At 43.4% G+C, this 21,855-nt stretch overlaps 1 protein-coding gene and 1 non-coding gene across 4 annotated transcripts in view; both read left to right on the plus strand.

Moving 5' to 3' along the window:
• ADK (adenosine kinase) overlaps positions 1-15,525 on the plus strand; it is a 598,204-nt gene extending 582,679 nt beyond the window's left edge. For all 3 annotated transcript variants that reach the window (XM_008269935.5, XM_008269936.5, XM_089313495.1), the window contains one exon: positions 14,719-15,525. In XM_008269935.5, coding sequence (XP_008268157.1) covers positions 14,719-14,843 — 125 coding nt within the window. In that variant the 3' untranslated portion in view covers positions 14,844-15,525. The remainder of the gene's footprint in view (positions 1-14,718) is intronic.
• Positions 15,526-21,403: 5,878 nt separating this feature from the next.
• On the plus strand, positions 21,404-21,476 carry TRNAK-CUU (transfer RNA lysine (anticodon CUU)). Its single transcript has one exon. It is a non-coding gene; the product is annotated as a tRNA-Lys (tRNA).
• Positions 21,477-21,855: the final 379 nt, after the last annotated feature.

A 21,855-nucleotide genomic window follows, 5' to 3' on the forward strand; every position in this document is an offset into this window, starting at 1 on the left:
AATATGAGTAAGCATTGGGTTTACTTGATACAATATTTATACATATTACTATCACATTGTTGGCTTTTTTTTTTTTTTCTGAAAAACACATTATTGGAATAATATCCCTAATAAGATATAAAGAACTTCTAAAACAGAAGGGAGGGTGTCTAGCTTTGTGGTGCAGTGGGTTAAACCACTGCATGCGACTCTAGCATCCTATATCGGAGTGCCAGTTTGGGTCCTAACTACTCTACATTCCATCTGGCTTCCTGCTAATGTGCCTGGAAGGCAGTAGATAAATGACCCAAGTTCTTGGGCTCCTGCACCCATCTTAGAGACCTGGATGGAATTCCCAGTTCCTGGCTTTGTTGGGGCCATCTGGGGAGTGATTCTCTCTCTCCGTCTCTCTCTCTCTCTCTCTCTCTCTCTCTCTCTCTCTGTGTCACCATGCTTTGCAAACAAACAAATGAATGAATCTTAAGATATAGGGAAGGAAAATTTTCACAGATTTGTTTCTTAGATATATAAAAAGATATTCAGCTTTTTGTAATGAAAAAATGCAAATCAAAACTACACTGAAGTAATATTTCTGATGCATTGGACTGGCAAGAATTCAAAGGTGGACAATGTAGTTTATTGGTAAGATTGTTGGAAAACAGGCATTTTTATATAATAGTGGAAATGCTGAATGGTTCAACTTCTATGGAGAAGAATTTGCCAATATCTGAAAAAAAAAACACTATAAATTTACTCCTCAGACTAAAGTTCCACTTCTGGAAACTTATCTCAGGGATATACTCCTAATAACACAAAAATACACTTGGAAGTGGTTACTTATTGCAGCATTGCTTGTAATTGCAAAACGTTAGAAACAAGGGTATGTCCACACATTGAGGTACTGAGGAGCTGTAAAAAACAATGAGTGACATATCTGTGAATACGGAGTGATTTACAGGAGGTAATTTTCAGTAAGAAAAAAAAAGTCAAACAAGCGTATATTGCTACCTCCTTCTGTGTAAAAAATGAATAAGTAGGAAAATGTACTTTACCTACCTTTGCAAAAAGAATACAGGAAGATAAAACGCGAAACCTATAGAGGTGGGATGGTGGCATAGGGTAAAACAAAGTGGCATTCTTTGTGTACATCTTTTATAGAGTTGTTACTTTAAGAAGCATGTTAATATTATACATATTTTTTTTAAAATAGCATTCAGTCAACAAGGATAGTACAGAGAAGGACTCTGACAAGAAACTAAAACACATGAACTCAACTTTTTTTTCCAATCTCTTATTAAGTAAAAGGAGTTCTCCTGTAGTGAAATGAGAGATAGAGACCTAATCTGGGGTAGGTGTTGTGGTGCAGTTCATTGAGCCACCATTTGGGATGTCCACATTCCATACTGGAGTGCCAGTTGAAATCCCAGCTCCTTGCTTCTTCTGATGCAGCTTCCTGCTAATGTACCTAGGAAGGCAGGCCCCAGTCCTGGGGTCCCAGGTTCTGGCATGGGAGACCCAGATGGAGTTCCTGTCTCCTGGCTTCAGCCTGGCCCAGTCCTGGGGAGGGAGCCAGATCTTTCTCCCTCCCACTCTCTCCTCCTTTGTGTATGTGTATGTGTATGTGTTTCTCTGTCTCTCCCTCTCTGTTACTCTCTGTTACTTTCAAACAAATAAATAAATCTTTTTTAAGAAAAAAACTAATATAAATAGTATACTGAGTATTTAGCTAGATAGGAGGACAGAAAACTAATCCTGAACTCCTTTTTTAGTAAGTTTAAGGTTGTGTGTGTGTGTGTGTGTGTGTGTGTGTATTTTGTAGAAGGGTTGAAATAATTCTGAAGCTATTTTAGATATATTACAAAGTAAGTAAATATGTTGATACTTGGGAGTTAGGGTTTTCACTGAAGAAGGAACATGCAAATAATAGAATGGGGAAAGGCAAGGTTGAACTCAACACGAATGGGCTGGAATTAGAATGTTGGTGTCCACTCAATTTCTAAAATAAGTCTGTTGTACATGTGTGTATATGCATTTGTGAATCCAGGTGTATAAGTGCTTGTGAGTGTATATACATGCATACTTTCTAGCTCTGTCCAATAATAGGGCCTAAAAGCAAATAATATACCCACCACCCAGACCTTGACCTCTTATAATATTTCCACACTATAGAAAACAGGAGTCCTTGGAGAAATGACTGAGCCCAGAGTATTATACCAGCAAGTAAAGAAATGCTCAAAAATAACATGAAGGCATGACCAGGGACACAAGGGCTGGCTGAAGGGGTTCTCTTGGGCAAAAACTGGGGGCCGGCGCCGCGGCTCACTAGGCTAATCCTCCGCCTAGCGGCGCCGGCACACCGGGTTCTAGTCCCGGTCGGGGCGCCGGATTCTGTCCCGGTTGCCCCTCTTCCAGGCCAGCCCTCTGCTGTGGCCAGGGAGTGCAGTGGAGGATGGCCCAGGTGCTTGGGCCCTGCACCCCATGGGAGACCAGGAAAAGCACCTGGCTCCTGGCTCCTGCCATCGGATCAGCGCGGTGCGCCGGCCGCAGCGCGCCGGCCGCGGCGGCCATTGGAGGGTGAACCAACGGCAAAGGAAGACCTTTCTCTCTGTCTCTCTCTCTCACTGTCCACTCTGCCTGTCAAAAAAAAAAAAAAACAAAACAAAAAACAGACAAAAAAAAAAAAAAAAACTGGGACATTTAGAGAAACTAGTTAAGGGATGTAAAGAATTATAAACCACTGATAGTCAAAGAATCTGTGCATCCTTTTTGGTAATAGATAATAAATAAATGGGAAAAGAAGTAGTAGACTCTTGCTTACAGTAGAGTTCCAAGGGCTGGCAAATGTGAAAGGCATGCTGAAGATGGAAAATCATCACAGTAGTAGTTGCTTTACCCAGGAACCATAGACACCACGTCAGGGTGAGGGCTGAGGACTTATGCTAAGAAGCAGTATATGTGTGTGGTCTTCAAATGTCTGTCTACAGACTGCTTGTTAGTTGCAAGGGAAGTAATAGTTTCTATTCCAATGAAAGAAATATGTCCATGTGGGTCAGGTGATCAACAATGAATATCACCAGTGAATAACAGATGGATATGATGTACCTTTAAATGTGACACTCTGAGACAGACACTACATGTATTCTGACTAGGAATGCGTAATCTGGTTTAATCATGAGGAAACATCAGACAACCCCCTAATGAGAAATTAGAGTATTAAAAAGAGGCTAAGGAACTGACTGTATTTTTCAAAAATGTCCATGTCACGAAAGTCAAAGACTGAGGAAATGTTCCAAGTTGAAGATGACTAAAATGACATACTAGTTAAATCCTCGACTAGATCGGTTCTGGAGGGAAAAGTCGCTGTAAAGGACATCACTGAGTAATTGACAAAATTGGAATATGAACATGAGATTAACAGAGTTGATACCCAGATTGTGGCTGGGAAGGGAATATCTTTATTCTCAGGAAAGACACACTGAAGTATTTGGAGGAGGAAAGCCATGATAAATGTAACTTGCTCTCCAGTAGCTCACAGAAAAAGAACGCTTGCAAGTGAAGCAAAATGTTAACAGTAAGTGCATCTGGTAAAGGATATGCAGGTGCCTTTCGTACTATTTTTATTCCTGTAACATTTGTCTAAATTTGAAATTCGTTTCAAATAACATTTTTTTAAAGTACACTTTAGGCATGCTGATAATTGAAAAATCTAAACATATTGGGAAGCATTGTGCTACGTGAAATAAACCAGACACGAAGGGACAAATCTAGTATGATCTTGCTTAAGAGGGGTCCCAAAATAGGCAAATTCATAGAGACAAAAACTAGAATAGCAGTTACCAGACGCTGAGATAAAGAGCAATGGGGAGTTTTTGTCTAATGAGTACAGTGTTTTTGTCAGGGTGATGAATGAGTTCTGAAAACATTTGAGGGTGATAGTTGTATAACACTGCAAATGTGCTTAATACCATGAATTTACTTTTAAAAATCGCTAAAGTTTTAAATGTTATGTGTATTTTATACAATAAAACTATCTTGGGTGGGTTTATTTGTATCATAAAAGGATTCTCCACAGCTCTTTAAATATAAACTGTTTATTTAAACAATTTTATGCAAGTTTTAAGATTCACATTAGCTGCGTTTTGAAGGTTCCACTTATAACTGATTATGAAATAGCTGTAATTCATATTAGTTGGTTTTTAAAATAAATTATTGAAAAAGTGGTATTCCTCTGGGGCAGAGATCTTCGCTGTTTCAGCAGCCAGGTTTCCCCTTGTCAAAGCAGATGATACTTCAGGGCACTTCACTTCGTTCGTCAGCTGCACTTCTCTCGGAAGGAGGATGCTGCTACTTAGGCTTCGCAAAAATATTTCATAAACATAAGCTTTTCTCTTTCTCACAAAGATCATACCAAGAGGAACGAGGAAAACAGATGTTGCTTGTAAGGCTCCTAATAGACGTGTTTCCACTGTAAGCTGATCTGACTCTGAATTTGGCATCTGCCCCATTCGCTGTGTGGGCTGAGCATTTTAGACGCACAGTTTGGCACAAAGTTAATAATGACCTTTGACTGTTACCTGAAAACCCAATGATAAAATACTTTCACTAAACCTCCTGAGAGAGTGATTTCACAGTCTAAGCAAATGTCTTCGAAATACATCATTCTGGTAACTGAATTGATTTTATTCTTTGGTCGGGAATACTTATTTTGTCTAATACAGAGCAGTCCCCAAATCTGACTGGGAAAAGTCTGTGTGGTCAGAATGGTAGAAAAGGAAGGACATAAATCTCTTGTAATGTTCTCTCAGGTCATCCTACCACAGCTTCTCAATTAACCTTCACCTCCCCTCCCTCCAGGCCAGGCTGCCCAGGGCCTAGGGGAATGCCCGGATGTCTAGCTGCAGGACAGTCTCTCCTTGAGTCCTGCTGCTGCGGCAGCTCCAGGTCCCTCTCAGGGGAAAGGAGCCCAGGTTCATCTGTTCTTCACTTACCTTATTTGTAGCTACACTTTTTTTTTTTTTTTTACAGTTTTATTGTGATGTAGTTGACATGCAATAAACTGTACTTTTTCTAGAGATGTATTTACTTGGAAGGCAGAGCATCAGAAAGAATAGAAGAGACACACATAGAGACACAGAGAGAGAGTGAGATCTTGTAGCTGCTAGTTCACTCCCCAAACTCCCGCCACAGCCAGGCTGGGCCGTGCTGAAGCCAAGAGCCAGGAACTCCATCTGGTTCTCCCACATTAGTGGCAGGGACCAAGCACTTGGGCCATCATCCACTGCTTTCACAGGCACAATAGCAGGAAGTTGGATCAGAAGCAGAGCAGCCAAGACTCTGACTGGCACTTGGATTTGGGAAGCCAATGTCATGAGCAGTGACTTAACCCACTGCACCATAATGCCAGACACATATTCCAAGAGTAAAACTTAATGAATTTTGGCGTATGTGTGTACCCATGAAAGCATCACCATGTACATATCACTACTCTCATGCCCTTTTGTAATCTTGTCTTTCTGCCCCATGTCATCCACTTGGAGTATTTCCACTTTTGGGTTCTCATAGATAAAGCTACTGTGGCATTGATTTACAAGTTTTTATATGAGTGTATGGTTTTCATTTACCTTGAGTAAATACCTACAAATAGAATGACTGGGTCATATGGTAAGTATAAGTTTACCTTTTTAAGACACTGACAAATGGCTTTTACAAAGCGCTCTTATTTTATTTTCCTTCAGTTACTGTAGGAGAGTTCAAGTTGATACACATTCTTGGGAACACTTAGTATGGTCAGTGTTTTCAATTTTAGCCATTCTGATGGGTATGTGGTGGTATCTTATTTTAATTTTCATTAACAAATAATTATGTTGAATATCATGTTCTTATTTGGCATCCATTTATTTTTATTTATTTTTAAAAGATGTATTTTATTTATTTGAAGGACAGAGTTACAGAAAGAGAAAGAGATACAAAGTTACCAAGAGAAGGAGTTCCATCTGCTGGTTCACTCCCCAGAAGGCTACAATGGCCAGGGCTAGGTCAAGCTGAAGCCTTGAGCCAGGAGCTTCTTCCAGGTCTCCCATGTGGGTGCAGGGGCCCAAATACTTGAGCCATCTTCTACTGCTTTCCCTGGTGTATCAGCAGGGAGCTGATCAGAGTTGGAAGTGGAGCAGCCAGGAATCAAACCATGCTCACATTGGGATGTCAGAGTCACAGGTGACAGCTTTACCCATCATGCCACAACACTGGCCCCTTTACATACATTTATCTTCTTGGCTAAACTGTTAATTATTTTTGCAAATTTTTTAAACTTTGTTTATTATTTTCATCTTATTTAGAGACACAGAGAGGCAGACAGAGATCATCTGTCCATTGGTTGACTCCCCAAATGCCAGCTATAGCCAGGACTAGGCCATACCAAAGCAAATAGCCTGGAGCTCAGTCCAAGTCTCCTACATGGGTTGCTTGGATCCCAGTACTTGAGCCATCATCTGTCGCCTCCTGGGGTATGCATTAACAGAAAGCTGGACTGGAAGCAGAGTGCCCAGAACTTGAAGGAAGACTCCAGTATGGAATGCAGGTTTCTAAACTGGCGTCATAACCATTGTTTCTGACATCCATTCCACTTTTGCCCACTTTTTTATTAAATTGTTTTAATAAAAGATTTATTTCTTATTTCTTTATTTCCATAAAATTTTGTACCTTTAATGTTTTACTCAATGAGCTTTTCTCTTGGTGACTAAGATTTTCTCCTATGTTTTTTCTCATTTTTGTAGATTTTTTTTTAGAATTATGAATGATTTTTATTTTTTGCTTATTTGTATTTACCTTTTTCAGTAGACATGTACTTCATATGCAATAGAATTATATTTTTCCCCAGAAATATTTTATTTAAGGTATACAAACTTACTCATTTTTATATAGGTGTATGATTCATTTTTTAAAAAATATTTATTTATTTATTTGAAAGAGTTATAAAGAGAGAGATCGATCTTCCATCTCTCAGCTGCTTTTCTCCCCAAATGGCCACAATGACCAGGGCTAAGTCAGGCCAAAGCCAGGAGCCAGGAGCTTCCTCTAGGTCTCCCACAGGGTACAGGGACCCAGGGACCTGGGCCATCTTCTTCCACCTTCCAAGGCACAGCAGCAGGGAGCTGGATCAGAAGTGGAGCAGCCAGGTCTCAAACCGTCATCCATATGGGATGCTGGCACTGTACGCGGCAGTTCAACCCAAAATGCCACAGCGCCAGCCCTGTTATGATTCATTTTAAGTGAATTTTTGCAGATGGTATAAGGTAAAGGTTGAAGTGGAGTTTGTTTTTTTTTTTTTACATACAACACCTGTGGGGAGCAATCCGGACTAGACTAAGTTACTCGAATTAAGACTTATTCTATGCATCTGCTCTCCTCTGTGGGGAGCAGCTCGGACTAGACTGTTACTGGAATTAAGACTTATTCTATGCATCTGCTCTCCCACAATATGGCATTGGGAGAGAAGTAAACAGCTTCCGCACAGCTGCCTCGAGTTCAACTAATGAGCTGTAGGACTTGCTCCTGATTGGAGAGCAGCGTACTCGGCGTGTGGGCAGCCGAGTTAGGATTGGCGGAGGAGGACTATAAAGGAGGAGAGAGACGGCATGCACCAGGAACATCTATGGGGAACATCTAGCTGAAGGAACACCTGTGCAGCCCCCGAGAAGAGCCGGCCGGCGGTGTGCCGCTCCCCTGCGGAAGTGGGGAATGCGGCCAGGGGGAACTGCCCTTCCACGGAGGTGGAAGGGATAGTAGCCAACCCGGGAAGAACCAGCAGCAAACCCGGGGAGGGCCGAGCAGACGAAAGAACGGCGCAGGGTCCTGTGTCGTTCCTCCACGAAGAGGGGGAGCGACATAATGGTGCCGTGACTCGGATACGAAGCCTAGGCAGGACTCTGTGTTGCTCCTCCACGAAGAGGGGGAGCGACATAATGGTGCCGTGACTCGGATAGGAAACATGACTCGGATTAGGAAACCTAGGACGGATAGGAAACTTAGGAGGGAAGAAACGGGAAGAAGCAGGAAAATACCGGAGAGAGAGACTAGCAAAGAGCCTAGGTGCCGGAAGAAGCTATTGAAAGCCTAGGCATAGACTCGGATATGGACTGTGGGAAAGAAGTTAGGATTGAAAGCGAAAGTGAAAGCTTTCATAGACTCGGATGCGGACTATGGTGGGGAAGCTAGGAGATTGAAAGCGAAAGTGAAACCTGGAGGAGGCTTGGACTCGGATACGGACTGTGGGGAGTAGCCAGGAGAAATGAGAGGAATATTGTTGGAAGAAAACTTAAGGAAACATACCGGGTAGAGAGAAATGTTAGGGAGGATGAAGCCGCGAGTGCAGGCCAAGCCATCTTGGAATTCTTCAAGTCACCCCGGGGAGCAAGAGGCGAAGATCTGGAACCAGAGGCAGAGACGTGGGCCGCCAGGATTCGCCAGGTTAGTCCGGGGAACTTGGACTGAATGCCGGTGGTGGCGGAAACATTCGCGGAAGCCGCCGCGTGCAGAGAGAGCACGGGGCGTTGGCGCGAGGCCGTGGTGCGGGCGCGAAGTGCGTGGAGACCGCGGAGCGTGCGCGCAGAGCCGTGAAGCTGCCGCGGGGCGAGGCGCTGGGAAGCCGCGCAAAGCCGGGAAGCTGCGCAGATGAGAGAGGCGCGCGGGCTGAAGTGGCGCAGAGCCGGGAACCCGCCGGCGGGGCGAGGTGCCGGAAAGCCGCAGGGATAAGAGAAACAGAAGTTTAGAAGTAAAGTGAGAAAAATAGGAATGCTGGAAGATAGAAGTAAAATGGGAGAAATAGGAATGCCCGGAGATAGAGAAATAGAGAAATAAAAAGGCCTCCCTACAACACTGCAATGTGAGAGCTTGGATTCGGTCTGGCTAATCAAGTGAGGCGATGAGCACCTGCGGGCAGCTAGCAGCTTATGCGCCGCAGGTCACCGAAGACAGGCACGAATTAACATCAGTAAGGCTTCCCCACAATACAACAATATTAAGCTTGGATTCGGTCTGCCTGATTTAAGGCGGTAAGCGCCAGCAAGCAGCTCGACCAGAGTATGAGCTGCAGGTCACCGAAGATAGGCACAAACCAACACTAATAAGTCTCCCCCACAATACGGCAATGAGAAGGCTTGGATTCGGTTTGCCTGATAGGTTTTGTAAGCACCTGCAGGCAGTTCTAGCAGAGCAGAGCAGAGCATGCGCTGCAGGGCACCGAACACAGGCACGCATCAGCGCCTAAAAACCTCCTCACAACATGGCGAAGAGAGGACCCGGATTCGGTTTGCCTGATGGATAGGACTTGTAAGAGCCTGTGGCAACTCTAGCAAGTAGAGCAGAGTATGTGCCGCGGGACACCGAAGACAGGCGCGTATCAACGCTAAAAAATAAAAAGAAAGGGGGATCTGTGGGGAGCAATCCGGACTAGACTAAGTTACTCGAATTAAGACTTATTCTATGCATCTGCTCTCCTCTGTGGGGAGCAGCTCGGACTAGACTGTTACTGGAATTAAGACTTATTCTATGCATCTGCTCTCCCACAATATGGCATTGGGAGAGAAGTAAACAGCTTCCGCACAGCTGCCTCGAGTTCAACTAATGAGCTGTAGGACTTGCTCCTGATTGGAGAGCAGCGTACTCGGCGTGTGGGCAGCCGAGTTAGGATTGGCGGAGGAGGACTATAAAGGAGGAGAGAGACGGCATGCACCAGGAACATCTATGGGGAACATCTAGCTGAAGGAACACCTGTGCAGCCCCCGAGAAGAGCCGGCCGGCGGTGTGCCGCTCCCCTGCGGAAGTGGGGAATGCGGCCAGGGGGAACTGCCCTTCCACGGAGGTGGAAGGGATAGTAGCCAACCCGGGAAGAACCAGCAGCAAACCCGGGGAGGGCCGAGCAGACGAAAGAACGGCGCAGGGTTCAGTGTTGCTCCTCCACGAAGAGGGGGAGCGACAAACACCCAATTCTTCTACTATAGTTTGTTTATAATTTTTCCCTTTCTCCATAGAATTTCTTTGACAATTTTGTCAGAAATCAGTTGTCTGTATAGAAATGGGTTTATTTCATATTTATTTTATAGAAATGGGGTCTATTCAGTTCCATTTATCTGTTTGTCTTTATGCCAACACCATAGTGTCTTGATTATTGTACTTCTATAATAAGTTTTAAAATTAGGTAATGTAAGTCTTCTGGCTTTTACTTATTTAATCAATGTGTGTTTTAGTTATCTACATCCATTGCATTTCTCTTTAAATTTTAGAAGCAAGGATGGGCATGTAACACAGTGGTTAAGACACTGCTTGGGTCCGGAGTGCATAGTTCAAGTCCCAGCTTCTGCTAATGTGTATCTGATTCAGTTTCCTCACTGGGAGGCAGCAGTGAGGGCTCACGTACTTGATCCCTACCACCCATATGGGAGACCCAGATTGAGTTCCTGGCTCCTGGCTTCTGCCTGGACCAGCAGTGGCAGTTGTGGGCATTTGGAGAGTGAACCAGCAGATGGAAGATCTTATCCCACTTGTTTGCTCTCTGCCTTTCAAATAAAATGAAAATAAATTTAAATTTGAAAAAATTTTTAGAAGTATTTTCTATATGAAAGCATATTAAAATGTTTATTATTGCATTGAATTGACAAAATTTTCTGCAGAGCCAATAGTAGTACTGAATCGCCTGACCTCTGAACATACTATATCTCTCCTTATATTTTTATTTCTCTCATTGTCATTTTTTAGTATGCAGTATTTTACAGCTTTACTCAATGTCTCCAGACATTGTCACGTGTCCCCTAGGGTCAAAATCACCTACTCTTGAAAGCCAAAGACATGGACAGTCATCAACAGTTTTACTTCTTTTTCCATCTCAATCCCTTTTTTTTTTTTAAACAAACTTTTTTTTAAAGATTTTTATTTGAAAGACAGAGTTACACAGAGAGGGAGAGACAGAGGTGTCTTCCATTCGTTTGTTCACTCCCCAAATGGCCATAACAGCCAGAGCTGAGCTGATCTGAAGCCAGGAGCCAGGAGCTTCTTCCATGCCTCCCACACGGGTGCAGGGGCCCAAGGACTTGGGTCATCCTCTGGTGCTTTCCCAGGTGTATTAGCAGGGAGCTGGATTGGAAATGGAGCAGCTGGAACTTGAACTGGTGCCCATATAGGATGCTGGCACTGCAAGCTGGGATTTTAACCCATTGTGCCACAGCACCAGCCCCTCTCAATGGTTTCATTGCTCTTGTTTTCCTTATTGCATTGCCTAGAGTTTCCAGGATATAGTTTAAGAACAAACACTTACCTTGTTTTTGTTCATTTATTTTCATTCATTTGGAAGGTAGAAAGACAGAGATAGATAGCCTTCACCTACTAGTTAACTCACCAAATGCCTGCAACAGCCAATGCTGGGCCAGGCTGATGCCAGGATCTCAATCCAGGTCTCGCACCTCAGAGACAGGGACCTAATTACTTGAGCCATTACCTCCTACCTCCCAGGGTTTGCATTATCAGGAAGGTAGAACCAGAAGCAGAGCTGGTACTTGAACTAGGTACTCTGATGTGAGATGTATGTACTCATGCAGCATTTTAACCGCTATGCCAAATGCTAGCCCTGTTTTTGCTTTTAAATGATTTTCTAACACTCTTGGGTTTTTTTTTTATTATTTTTATTTATGTATTTATTTATTTGAGAGACAGAGAGCACCCATCCACTGTTTCACTCCCCAAAACTGAGAGCTTGGAGCATCTAACTAGGTCTTCCATGTGATGGCAGGAACCCAACTGCCTGAGCCATCCATCACCACTGCCTCTCAGTCTACACCAGCAGGAACCTGAAATCAGGAGCCTTAGTGGATACCAAACTCAAGCACTCTAATGTGGGACATGAAGTTTTAACTAGTATGTTAACCACTAGGCCAAATGCCTGCCGCTCTTGGCCTTGTTCTTGATCTTAAGGGGAAAACATTCCATTCACCATTAAGAATGATACTGGTTGGCCGGTGCCGTGGCTCAAAAGGCTAATCCTCCGCCTGCTGCGCCAGCACACCGGGTTCTAATCCCGGTCGGGGCGCCGGATTCTGTCTCGGTTGCCCCTCTTCCAGGCCAGCTCTCTGCTGTGGCCAGGGAGTGCAGAGGAGGATGGCGCAAGTACTTGGGCCCTGCACTCCATGGGAGACCAGGATAAGCACCTGGCTCCTGCCAGATCAGTGCGGCAGCCATTGGAGGGTGAACCAACGGCAAAGGAAGACCTTTCTCTCTGTCTCTCTCTCTCTCTCTCACTATCCACTCTGCCTGTTTAAAAAAAAAAAGAATGATACTAGTTATAAGTTTTTCTTAAGAACCTTTGTCAAATTGAGAAAGTTCCTTTTTATTCCTGATTTGCTGAAAGCGTTAATTAGGGATGGACTTTGGATTTTGTGAAATACCTTTTCTGCATCTATTAAGATCATCTAAGGAAAGAAAAAAATTGGAGCTGCACTGTGGCACAGCAGGTTAAGCCATCTGCAGTGCGTCTCGTTTCATGTGGGTGCCAGTTCAAGTCCTGGCTGCTCCATTTCCAATCCAACTCCCTGCTAATGAGCCTGGGAAAGCAGTGGAAGATGACTCAAGTGTTTGGGCGCCTGCACCCACATGGGAGACCCAGAGGAAGTACCTGGTCTGGCCCAGCCTTGACCGTTACAGCCATTTGAAGAGAGAACCAGCAGATGGAAAATCTCTCTTTATGTCTCCTTCTCTCTTTCTCTGTAACTCTGCCTTTCAAATAAATAAATCTTTTCTTTGAAAAAAAAAGATAATGTTACCATTTTCTTAGGTAGTCTGGTAAAGTACATTGGTTGCTTTTTTAATCTTAAACTTGCATTCCTGGGATAAATTTCACTTTATCATGATTTGTTATGTTTTTATGTGTATTACTACATTTGATTTGCTGAAATTTTCCTTAGGTCTGTAGTCTTCTTTTCTAGGATTAGGGTAATACTGTCCTCAAAGAATGAATTGAAATGCATTCCTTCTTTTCAGTTTTCACGAGAGTTAATGTAGCATCGTTATTTTTTTTCTTAAATGTTTAGAACTCACCAGATACCAAATCTGAACCTGTAGTTTTCTTTATGGAAAGCTTTTTAAAAAAAAGATTTATTTATTTATTTGAAAGGTAGAGTTACAGAGAGGCGCAGAGAGAGAGAGAGATCTTACATCCACTGGTTCCCTCCCCAGATAGCCACAACAGCTGGAGCTGCACTGATTGGAAACCGGGAACTAGGAGCTTCTTCTGGGTCTTCTATGGGGGTTCAGGGGCCCAAGGACATGGGCCATCTTCTATTGCTTTCCCAGGCCATAGCTAGATTGGAAAATGGAGCAGAGCTGGATTGAAAGTGGAGCAACCAAGGACTTGAACTGGCGCCCATATGAGCTGCCGGCACTGTGGGCAGCAGCTTTAACCACTATGCCACAGTGCCAGCCCCTATGGAAAGCTTTTCAATACAAAACCAATATAACAGGGCTAGTTAAGTTATTTAAGTGAGTTTTGATAGTTTGTATTTTTCAAGAAATTTATCCTGTTCATCTAACTTGGTAACTGTATCAGGTTTAAGTTGTTAGTATTTCCCAATTATCTTTTTAATTTATGTATTAAATGTAGCTCCACTTAAAATAAATTTAAATTAATAAATGTAACCTAAATTTAATATATACTTAATGTAATTAATGCTTTGAATTTTCCTTTAGATATGTATTATTACATGTGGTATGTTAAGATATGTATAATTAATATTTACTATGGACTTGACAATGATACCACCTCTGACATTCCTGATGCTCATCATTCCTGTTCTCTTGCTCGTTCACCTGCTTGCTCTCCCCCTCTCTAGTGTCTTTTGTCAGTCTACCTAGAGATTTGTCGATTTTGACCAATTTGTACTTAGATTTCCAACTTCTTAACTCAGATTCTTGGGATCTGCCCTCAGCATCTCAGGGTGTGGTGTGGCCTGGTATGTTTCTCAAGGCCACACCACACCCAGAGCAATTTTGTGTTTTGCTTCATTTTTCCCATGAGTCTTTTGTAGCAGATGTACAATATCTGAAAACTTGATTTTACATATTTTGGATTTGTGTTATATGTTTTTGAACAAAAAATAAAAATGGTTCTTTTTAGCCCATCTTGGGCAGACACAGAAGTCCTTAGGACTTTTCCGCCCTGATTTACTGTGTTGAACTGATCCGTGGTGCTTAACTACAGAAATGATTTCCCTGTTACTCTGGGAATGAAAGGGCAATGCCATGCCTCCAGAACTTTCCATCTCTCAAAGATGTACTCAGATGACGGAATTTTGTCCAAATGGCAGAACACTGGGTATGACAACAGCACAGAAGGAATCTCACGGGAAGGGAAGCGAGATAACTCGTAACTGCTCAGTTGTAAAGATCCAAGGTAGTATTATTCAGCCAGTATTCCTTACACTCTTTTAGTCTCAAAGTGAAATGACAACTTGTGAGGTTAGGCTTAGAAAGACCAGATTGACTTGATGGCAGGTTGTCATGTCCCTACTGAAGTCTTTGGAAGAAACATTAAGGGAGGGCCTGGTGGTGGGAGGATAACCTCTCCAGCCCTGGAGACTTGGCACTTCTGTCAGGGCTGGAGAGAGTGGTAGGTGCTTAGACTATTTTGCTGTGACTCAGCATGACATTTCTGATGCTGGTACGCAATACTCATGTTCTTCCTTTTTGTCTGTTTTCCAGGTTTTCTGTCTCAGCTGGTCTCTGATAAGCCTCTGACCGAATGCATCCGTGCTGGCCACTATGCAGCGAGCGTCATAATCAGGCGGACTGGCTGCACCTTTCCTGAGAAGCCAGATTTTCACTAATGGAAGAGCAAAAAGCCTAAGCCCCCCCGGAGTACGACACTGCCCTCATTGCTTCCTGAGAATTCCCACATTAATAAAGGAGAAAATTATCTGCCATATTTCCTACTATAATAATGTTCACTCTTAATTTAGAGGGTACAGTAATGCTCATAGAATCTTTAGTCTCTCAGTAACCTACAAAATGATGTTAATTTCCATAGTTTGCTAGTGCCTCCTAAATGTCAATTAGACAGGAATATAACATTTCAATACAAATTTTCATTTCATTTTCAATTACTTTGTAAATTCATGTATGGTATTTAGTAAATTGATCTTTTTTTTACATTTCTGCTTTGAATGCAGATGCAATTTAATATGATAGATTTTTTAAGGGAATTAATCCTCACACATCAGTCTTTAGCTTTTTATATAAATATATTTAATTTAGGAGTATGTGTGAATACACACAGGTACATACATACATACATATATGTACCTCAAATAAATATATGATAAATGTTCAAATAAGGTACAGAAATACTTCTATTGCCAAGCTATTCCAAATAATCTCTTCAATGTATACTCAAATATGTAATAAACTTTGGATAATTAAATAATCTGCCAAATTTTAAGTTATAATATTCAAATCCTAATCTTATTGTACTCTGTGATTTGATACAAATAAAAACTTGTCATATAGGAATTTTTTGTCTTTGGCCTGTGCTCAAAAATCTAAGGAAGAAAGATCATTATTTAATACTGGACACTAAAATGATATCTACTTTGTTGACAGAGTTACAGAGAACAGCATAATACATTTTTAAAACAAATATGGGAAACCATTAAGTCACTCTTTAAAAGAAAATAAAGCAGTATAATAGCACCTCTGGAGTCAGACTTATTTACATTTATATGACCTTAGACAAATCTCTGAGTCTCCGTTTCCTCTCTAAAAAATGGGATAATAGGAGTCAGCTGTGGCATAGCGGGTAAAGCCACTGCCTGTAGCCACAGCATCCTATATGGGCCCCAGTTCGAGCCCCCACTACTCCACTTCCAAACCAGCTCCCTGTTAACGTGCCTGGGAAAGAATCAGAAGATGGCTTACGTTCTTGGGTCCCTGCACCCATGTAGAAGACCAGAAGAAGCTCCTGGCTCCTGGCTTCAACCTGGCTTAGCCCTAGACATTGCTGCCATTTGGAGAGTGAGCCAGCAGATGGAAGATTCTCTCTCTCTCCCTCTCCCTCTCCCTCTCCCTCTCCCTCTCCCTCCCTCCTTCCCTCCCTCCCTCCTTCCCTCCCTCTCCTCTCTAACTCTGCCTTTCAAATAAATAAATAAATCTTTAAAAAAAAGGGGGGGGGGCGGTGGAGAGAGGGATGATATCCCTTATAAAGATCACTGAGAGACAGAACCAATAGGATATATGTATGGACATTTATTTTATTTTTATTTTTTTATTTGAAAGGCAGAGGGAGAGACAGAGATCTTGCATCTGCTGGTTTACTCCCCAAATGGCCACAATGGCCAGAGCTGAGCCAGTCCAGAGCCAGGAGCCAGGAGCTTCTTCTGAGTCTCCCACCTTGAGTGCAGGGGCCCAAGCACTTGGGCCATCTCCCGCTGCTTTCCCTGGCACATTAGCAGGGAGCTAGATAGGAAGTGGAGCAGTCAGGACTCAAACCGGCACCCATAAGGGATGCTGGTGCCACAGGTGGCAGCGTTACCCACTACTCAACAGCACTGGCCCCTGTGTATGGACATTTGAAAGACGATTCTTTAGAGTATTGGCTCACAAGACTATGCATGCTGAGAAGTCCCCCGGCAGGCCGTCTGCAGGCTGGAGTCCCAGGTGCTACTAGTATGTCTCAGTCCAAGTCCAGAAGCCTGAGAACTTGAGCTGTTAATATAAGTCCTAGAGTCCCCAGGCTGCAGAGCTGGAGTTGTGATGTCCAGGAGCAGAAGGAGAGTTCGTGACTCAAGGAAGGGGGGACAGAGACGATGGTCCTTTTCTCTCCTTGTCTGTCTGAGCCCTGCCCACATGGAGGGCAGAACTTCTCCTCCCTCCCACTGATTCACCTGCCAGGCACTGTACCACACCCTGGTAAAGTAACACATTATCAGGTCTCTAGGTATTGCTTAATAAATCACTCTAACACCTTAAGTTAACCATCACAATACCAAATGTAAAATACTTGCTTACTTGATACAGTGCTTAATAAGCAGCTGCTATTTTTATCATTATGATTTTGTTAGGAAATAACATAATGTGTATAAAGCTGAATTCAAACTAGAAAAAGTTTTCTCTTTCTGCTGCCCTGTAATTAGGTTAACTCTAAGGTCTCTTATGCTTCCTTTTTGTTTCTTTGAGACGAATTACCAAAAAATTGACCATTTTAAAGCCTACAATTTAGTCATTTTTAGTGTATTCACAAAACTGTGCAACCATCAACATTATCTAAGTCAAGAACATTGTCAGGGCCTGCAGTCATGGCTCAGCAGGTTAAGCCACCACCTGAGACACCAGCATCCCAAATGGGCTCCTGGCTTGAGTCCCAGCTGCCCCAGTTCCCATCCAACTTCTTGCTAATTCGCCTGGGAAAGCAGCAGAAGATGGCCCAAGTAGTTGGGCCCCTGCACCCACGTAGGAGACCCTGTTGGAGTTCCAGGCTCCTGGCTTCAGCTTGGGCCAGCCCTGACTATTGCAGTCATTTGAGGAGTGAACTAATGGATAAAAAAGCTCTCTTTCTCTATATATATATAACTGCCTTTCAAATAAAATAAATCTTTAAGAAAATAATAAAAATAAAAAAAAATTTTTCATCACTCCAAAGAGAAACCCTGTCCCAATTCACCTATCTACCCAGGCTGCAGTACCTACTGCTGTGTCTTCTATCTATAGATTTGCCTGTTCTGGTCATTCATAAATATGGAATCAAATACTATTTGCTCTTTGGTGACTGGCTTCTTTCACTTACTGTGATGCTTTCCATGTTTTTCCATCTTGCAGCAGTATCAGTACCTCATTTTCATCCTTTTTCCAAATAGCCCATGATATGCATGTATCACATTATATTGATGCACTGGTTGATGAACACTTGGGTTGTTCTCACTTTTGAATTTGTATATGACGCTGCTGAGAACACTCATGTACAAGTTTTTTGTTTAGATATGTTTGCAAGTCTTGGGATATACTCACATCTCAGAATTGCTGCATTATAGGGTAACCCTATGTTTTACTTTTTGAGAAACTGTAAATTTTTTTCCAAGGAATTACACCATTTTGCATTTAGGGTTGTGGTTTTTTCATATCCTTGGTAACACTTGCTACTATCCAATTGATTACTGCCATCTTAGTGTTTAACAAAGTGATATCTCATTGTGGATTTGCATTCCCTGAGGACTAATGATGTTGAGCATCTCTTCATGTGACATTTATACATTTCTTTTGGAGAAAAATCTATTCAGATTATTTGCTAATTTTTAATTGGGTGGTTTGTCTTTATATTGTTAAGTTTAATAGTCCTTTTTTTCTTAATTTCTTATAGCTTTTTTTTTATTTGACAGGCAGAGTTAGTGAGAGAGAGAGACAGAGAGAAAGGTCTTCCTTCTGTTGGTTCACTCCCCAAATGGCCGCCACGGCCGGCGCTTTGCCGATCTGAAGCCAGGAGCCAGATGCTTCCTCCTGGTCTCCTATGCAGGTGCAGGGCCCAAACACTTGGACCATTCTCCACTGCCCTCCTGGGCCAAAGCAGAGAGCTGGATCAGAAGTGGAGCAGCCAGGACTAGAACCGGTGCCCATATAGGATGCTGGCTCTGCAGGCTGAGGATTAACCAAGTGAGCCATGGCGCCAGCCCCCAGTTTAATAGTTCTTTATATATTTTGGCTGAAAGTTCTTTTCAGATGTGTGACTTGCAAATATTTCTTCCATTCTGTGTGCTTTGTTTCACTTTCTTGATGATGTCTTTGAAGCATAAGTGTTTTGAGTTTTGATGAAGTTCAAGTTATTTGTTTTTCTTTTCTCAGTTGTGCTTTTGATTTCACTTCTGTAACCACTGCCTAATCCAATGGCACAAAGATTTATGCTTGAGTTCTGTTGTAAAAGTTTCATAGTTTTTGCTTGGACAGTTAAGTCTTTGATTCATTTTGAGTTTACTTTTTTATATGATGTGAGGTAAGGGGTATAAATTCATTCTCTTACATGTGGATAGCCATCTGTCCCAGGATCTGAGTGAGAATGTTGTTCTCTCCATTATTCAATTGTCTTTGCACCCTTGTGAGAAATCAGTTGACCATAAATGTAAAGTTTTATTTCTAGGCTCTCGGTTTTATTCCTTTGCTGTATATTTCTATCCTTATTCTGTCCAGACCAGGAAGTATAAATCCTCTACTTCCTCCAGCTTTCTTCCTGCAGAGTAATTAGTTTGAACACGAGGGTATCTTTACCATGTTAACCTGCTACAGAAGGTCTTCCTCTTCGATTAACAGGAGGTGTACTGACAAACCTGGACAATTTTTTAGATGAGAATATCTCTTACTCCAAGAATATTGATTAAGCTCCCGTCACCAGCTAGGCTTTTCTGACAGTAACTATTTTAAAGGAGGTTTTAAAAAAAAAATGCTGTTTGGTAATACTTAACATGCATGCATATTACATATAACTTCCTTGTAATAAAACTAGTCCTTAGAATGTGGTTATTTTGTCCTCCAATAGTAGCATGCTTTTTAGGGGTTTAGGGGAGCAGAAAAAGAGAGAGGGCTCCCACCATCTGATTAAATCAGCAAATGCTGGGAGCCAGGAACTAAATCCAAGTTTCCTACATGGTGGCAAGACCTCAGTTACTTGAAGCATCTCTGCCGCCCGCCTCCAGAGTCTGCATTAGCAGGAAGCTGAAGTCAGGTGTTAGAGCCAGGTATCCAATCCAGGCATTCTTTGCAACACTGTCTTTTTTTTTTTTTTTTTTTTTTTTTTTTTTTTTTTTTTTGAAAGAGTTAACACACAGAGAGAAGGAGAGACAGAGAGATCTTCCATCTGCTGATTCTCTCCCCAGATGGCTGCAACAACTAGGGCCGGGCCAGGCTAAAGCCAGGAGCCAGGAGCTTCCTCCAGGTCTCCCACGTGGGTGCAGGGGCCCCACCCATGTGGGAGACTCAGATGGGGTTCCTGGCTCCTGGCTTTGGCCTGGCCTGGCCTGGCCTGAGCTGTTGCTGCCATCTGGGGAATGAACCAGTGGATACGGTGTTTTCTCTCTCTCTCTCTCTCTCTCTCTCTCTCTCTCTGTCTCTCTCTCTCTCTCTCTCTCTCCATCTGCCTTTCAAATAAATAAGTAAGGCCGGCGCCGTGGCTCAATAGGCTAATCCTCCACCTTGCGGCGCCGGCACACCAGGTTCTAGTCCCGGTCGGGGCGCCGGATTCTGTCCCGGTTGCCCCTCTTCCAGGCCAGCTCTCTGCTATGGCCAGGGAATGCAGTGGAGGATGGCCCAGGTGCTTGGGCCCTGCACCCCATGGGAGACCAGGAAAAGCACCTGGATCCTGGCTCCTGCCATCGGATCAGCGCGGTGCGCCAGCTGCAGCGGCGGCCATTGGAGGGTGATCGGATCAGCGCGGTGCGCCGGCTGCAGCGGCGGCCATTGGAGGGTGAACCAACGGCAAAAGGAAGACCTTTCTCTCTCTGTCTCTCTCTCTCACTGTCCACTCTGCCTGTCAAAAAAAAAATAAATAAAAAATAAAATAAAATAAAAATAAAAATTCAAATAAATAAGTAAATCTTGAGAAAAAAAAAAAAAAGGTCCTGTGTTTATGAAGTTCTAGGAGTAAAACCAACACACAATGAAAGAAGAACAGTGGCCGCCGTTCTCAGGGAGGAGGGTATTGGGTGCTGGAACGAGGGGCCTTGGGAGGGGATGTGAGGGGCCTTTCTGATCTTCCACATCGTACTGGGGTTCTGCGGGTGTGTGTGTGTGTGTGTGTGTGTGTGTGTGTCAGTATTCAGGAAATGGCCTACTTCAGTTGTGTGATTTCACTGTTTCAATTTTATCTCACACATGCAAAAGGACCTCAAGCAAATATTGAATTCCAGTTAAATGATATCCTTGCCGATAGCCGTGAGGTGTACTGAGGACTTCAGCTTACAGTAAAGTGCATAGAGAAAGATGAGTGGGAATCAATAGCTGAGTAGATAAGTGATAAGGCAAAGATAGCAGAATGTTCACTGTAGAGTCTAAATGGTAGACAGATGGATATTTGCTATCTAATACTTTTCAACACTTTAGGGTTGAGATTTTTTCTAATAAAATGTTGGGAGAAGAGACAGCATTGCGGCGTAGTGGGTTAAGTCACCACCTGCGTCCTATCTGGGTTCTGGTTTGAGTCGCAGCTGCCGTACTTCCAATCCGGTTCCTTGCTAACGTGCCTGGGAAAGCAGTGGAAGATGACCCAAGTGCTTGGACCCCTGTACCCCCATGGGAGACCTGGAGGAGGCTCCAGCCCCAGACATTTTCTCTCTCTCTCCCTCACTGTCTCTTCCTCTGTCTCTGTAACTCTGTTTTCAAATAGATAAATCTTTAAAAAAAAAAAAAATAAACTGCCCGGCTAGCTCAGTCGGTAGAGCATGGGACTCTTAATCCCAGGGTCGTGGGTTCGAGCCCCACATTGGGCGGTTCAATGTTCTTTGGCCGGCGCCGCGGCTCACTAGGCTAATCCTCCGCCTAGCGGCGCCGGCACACCAGGTTCTAGTCCCGGTCGGGGCGCCGGATTCTGTCCCGGTTGCCCCTCTTCCAGGCCAGCCCTCTGCTGTGGCCCGGGAGTGCAGTGGAGGATGGCCCAGGTGCTTGGGCCCTGCGCCCCATGGGAGACCAGGAAAAGCACCTGGCTCCTGGCTCCTGCCATCGGATCAGCGCGGTGCGCCGGTCGCATCGCGCTGGCCGCGGCGGCCATTGGAGGGTGAACCAACGGCAAAGGAAGACCTTTCTCTCTGTCTCTCTCTCTCTCACTGTCCACTCTGCCTGTCAAAAAAAAAAAAAAAAAAAAAAAGTAAA

The sequence above is a fragment of the Oryctolagus cuniculus genome, chromosome 15 (assembly GCF_051225735.1).
Source record: "Oryctolagus cuniculus isolate XC-2025 breed Fujian yellow rabbit chromosome 15, ASM5122573v1, whole genome shotgun sequence".
Lineage (NCBI taxonomy): Eukaryota > Metazoa > Chordata > Mammalia > Lagomorpha > Leporidae > Oryctolagus > Oryctolagus cuniculus.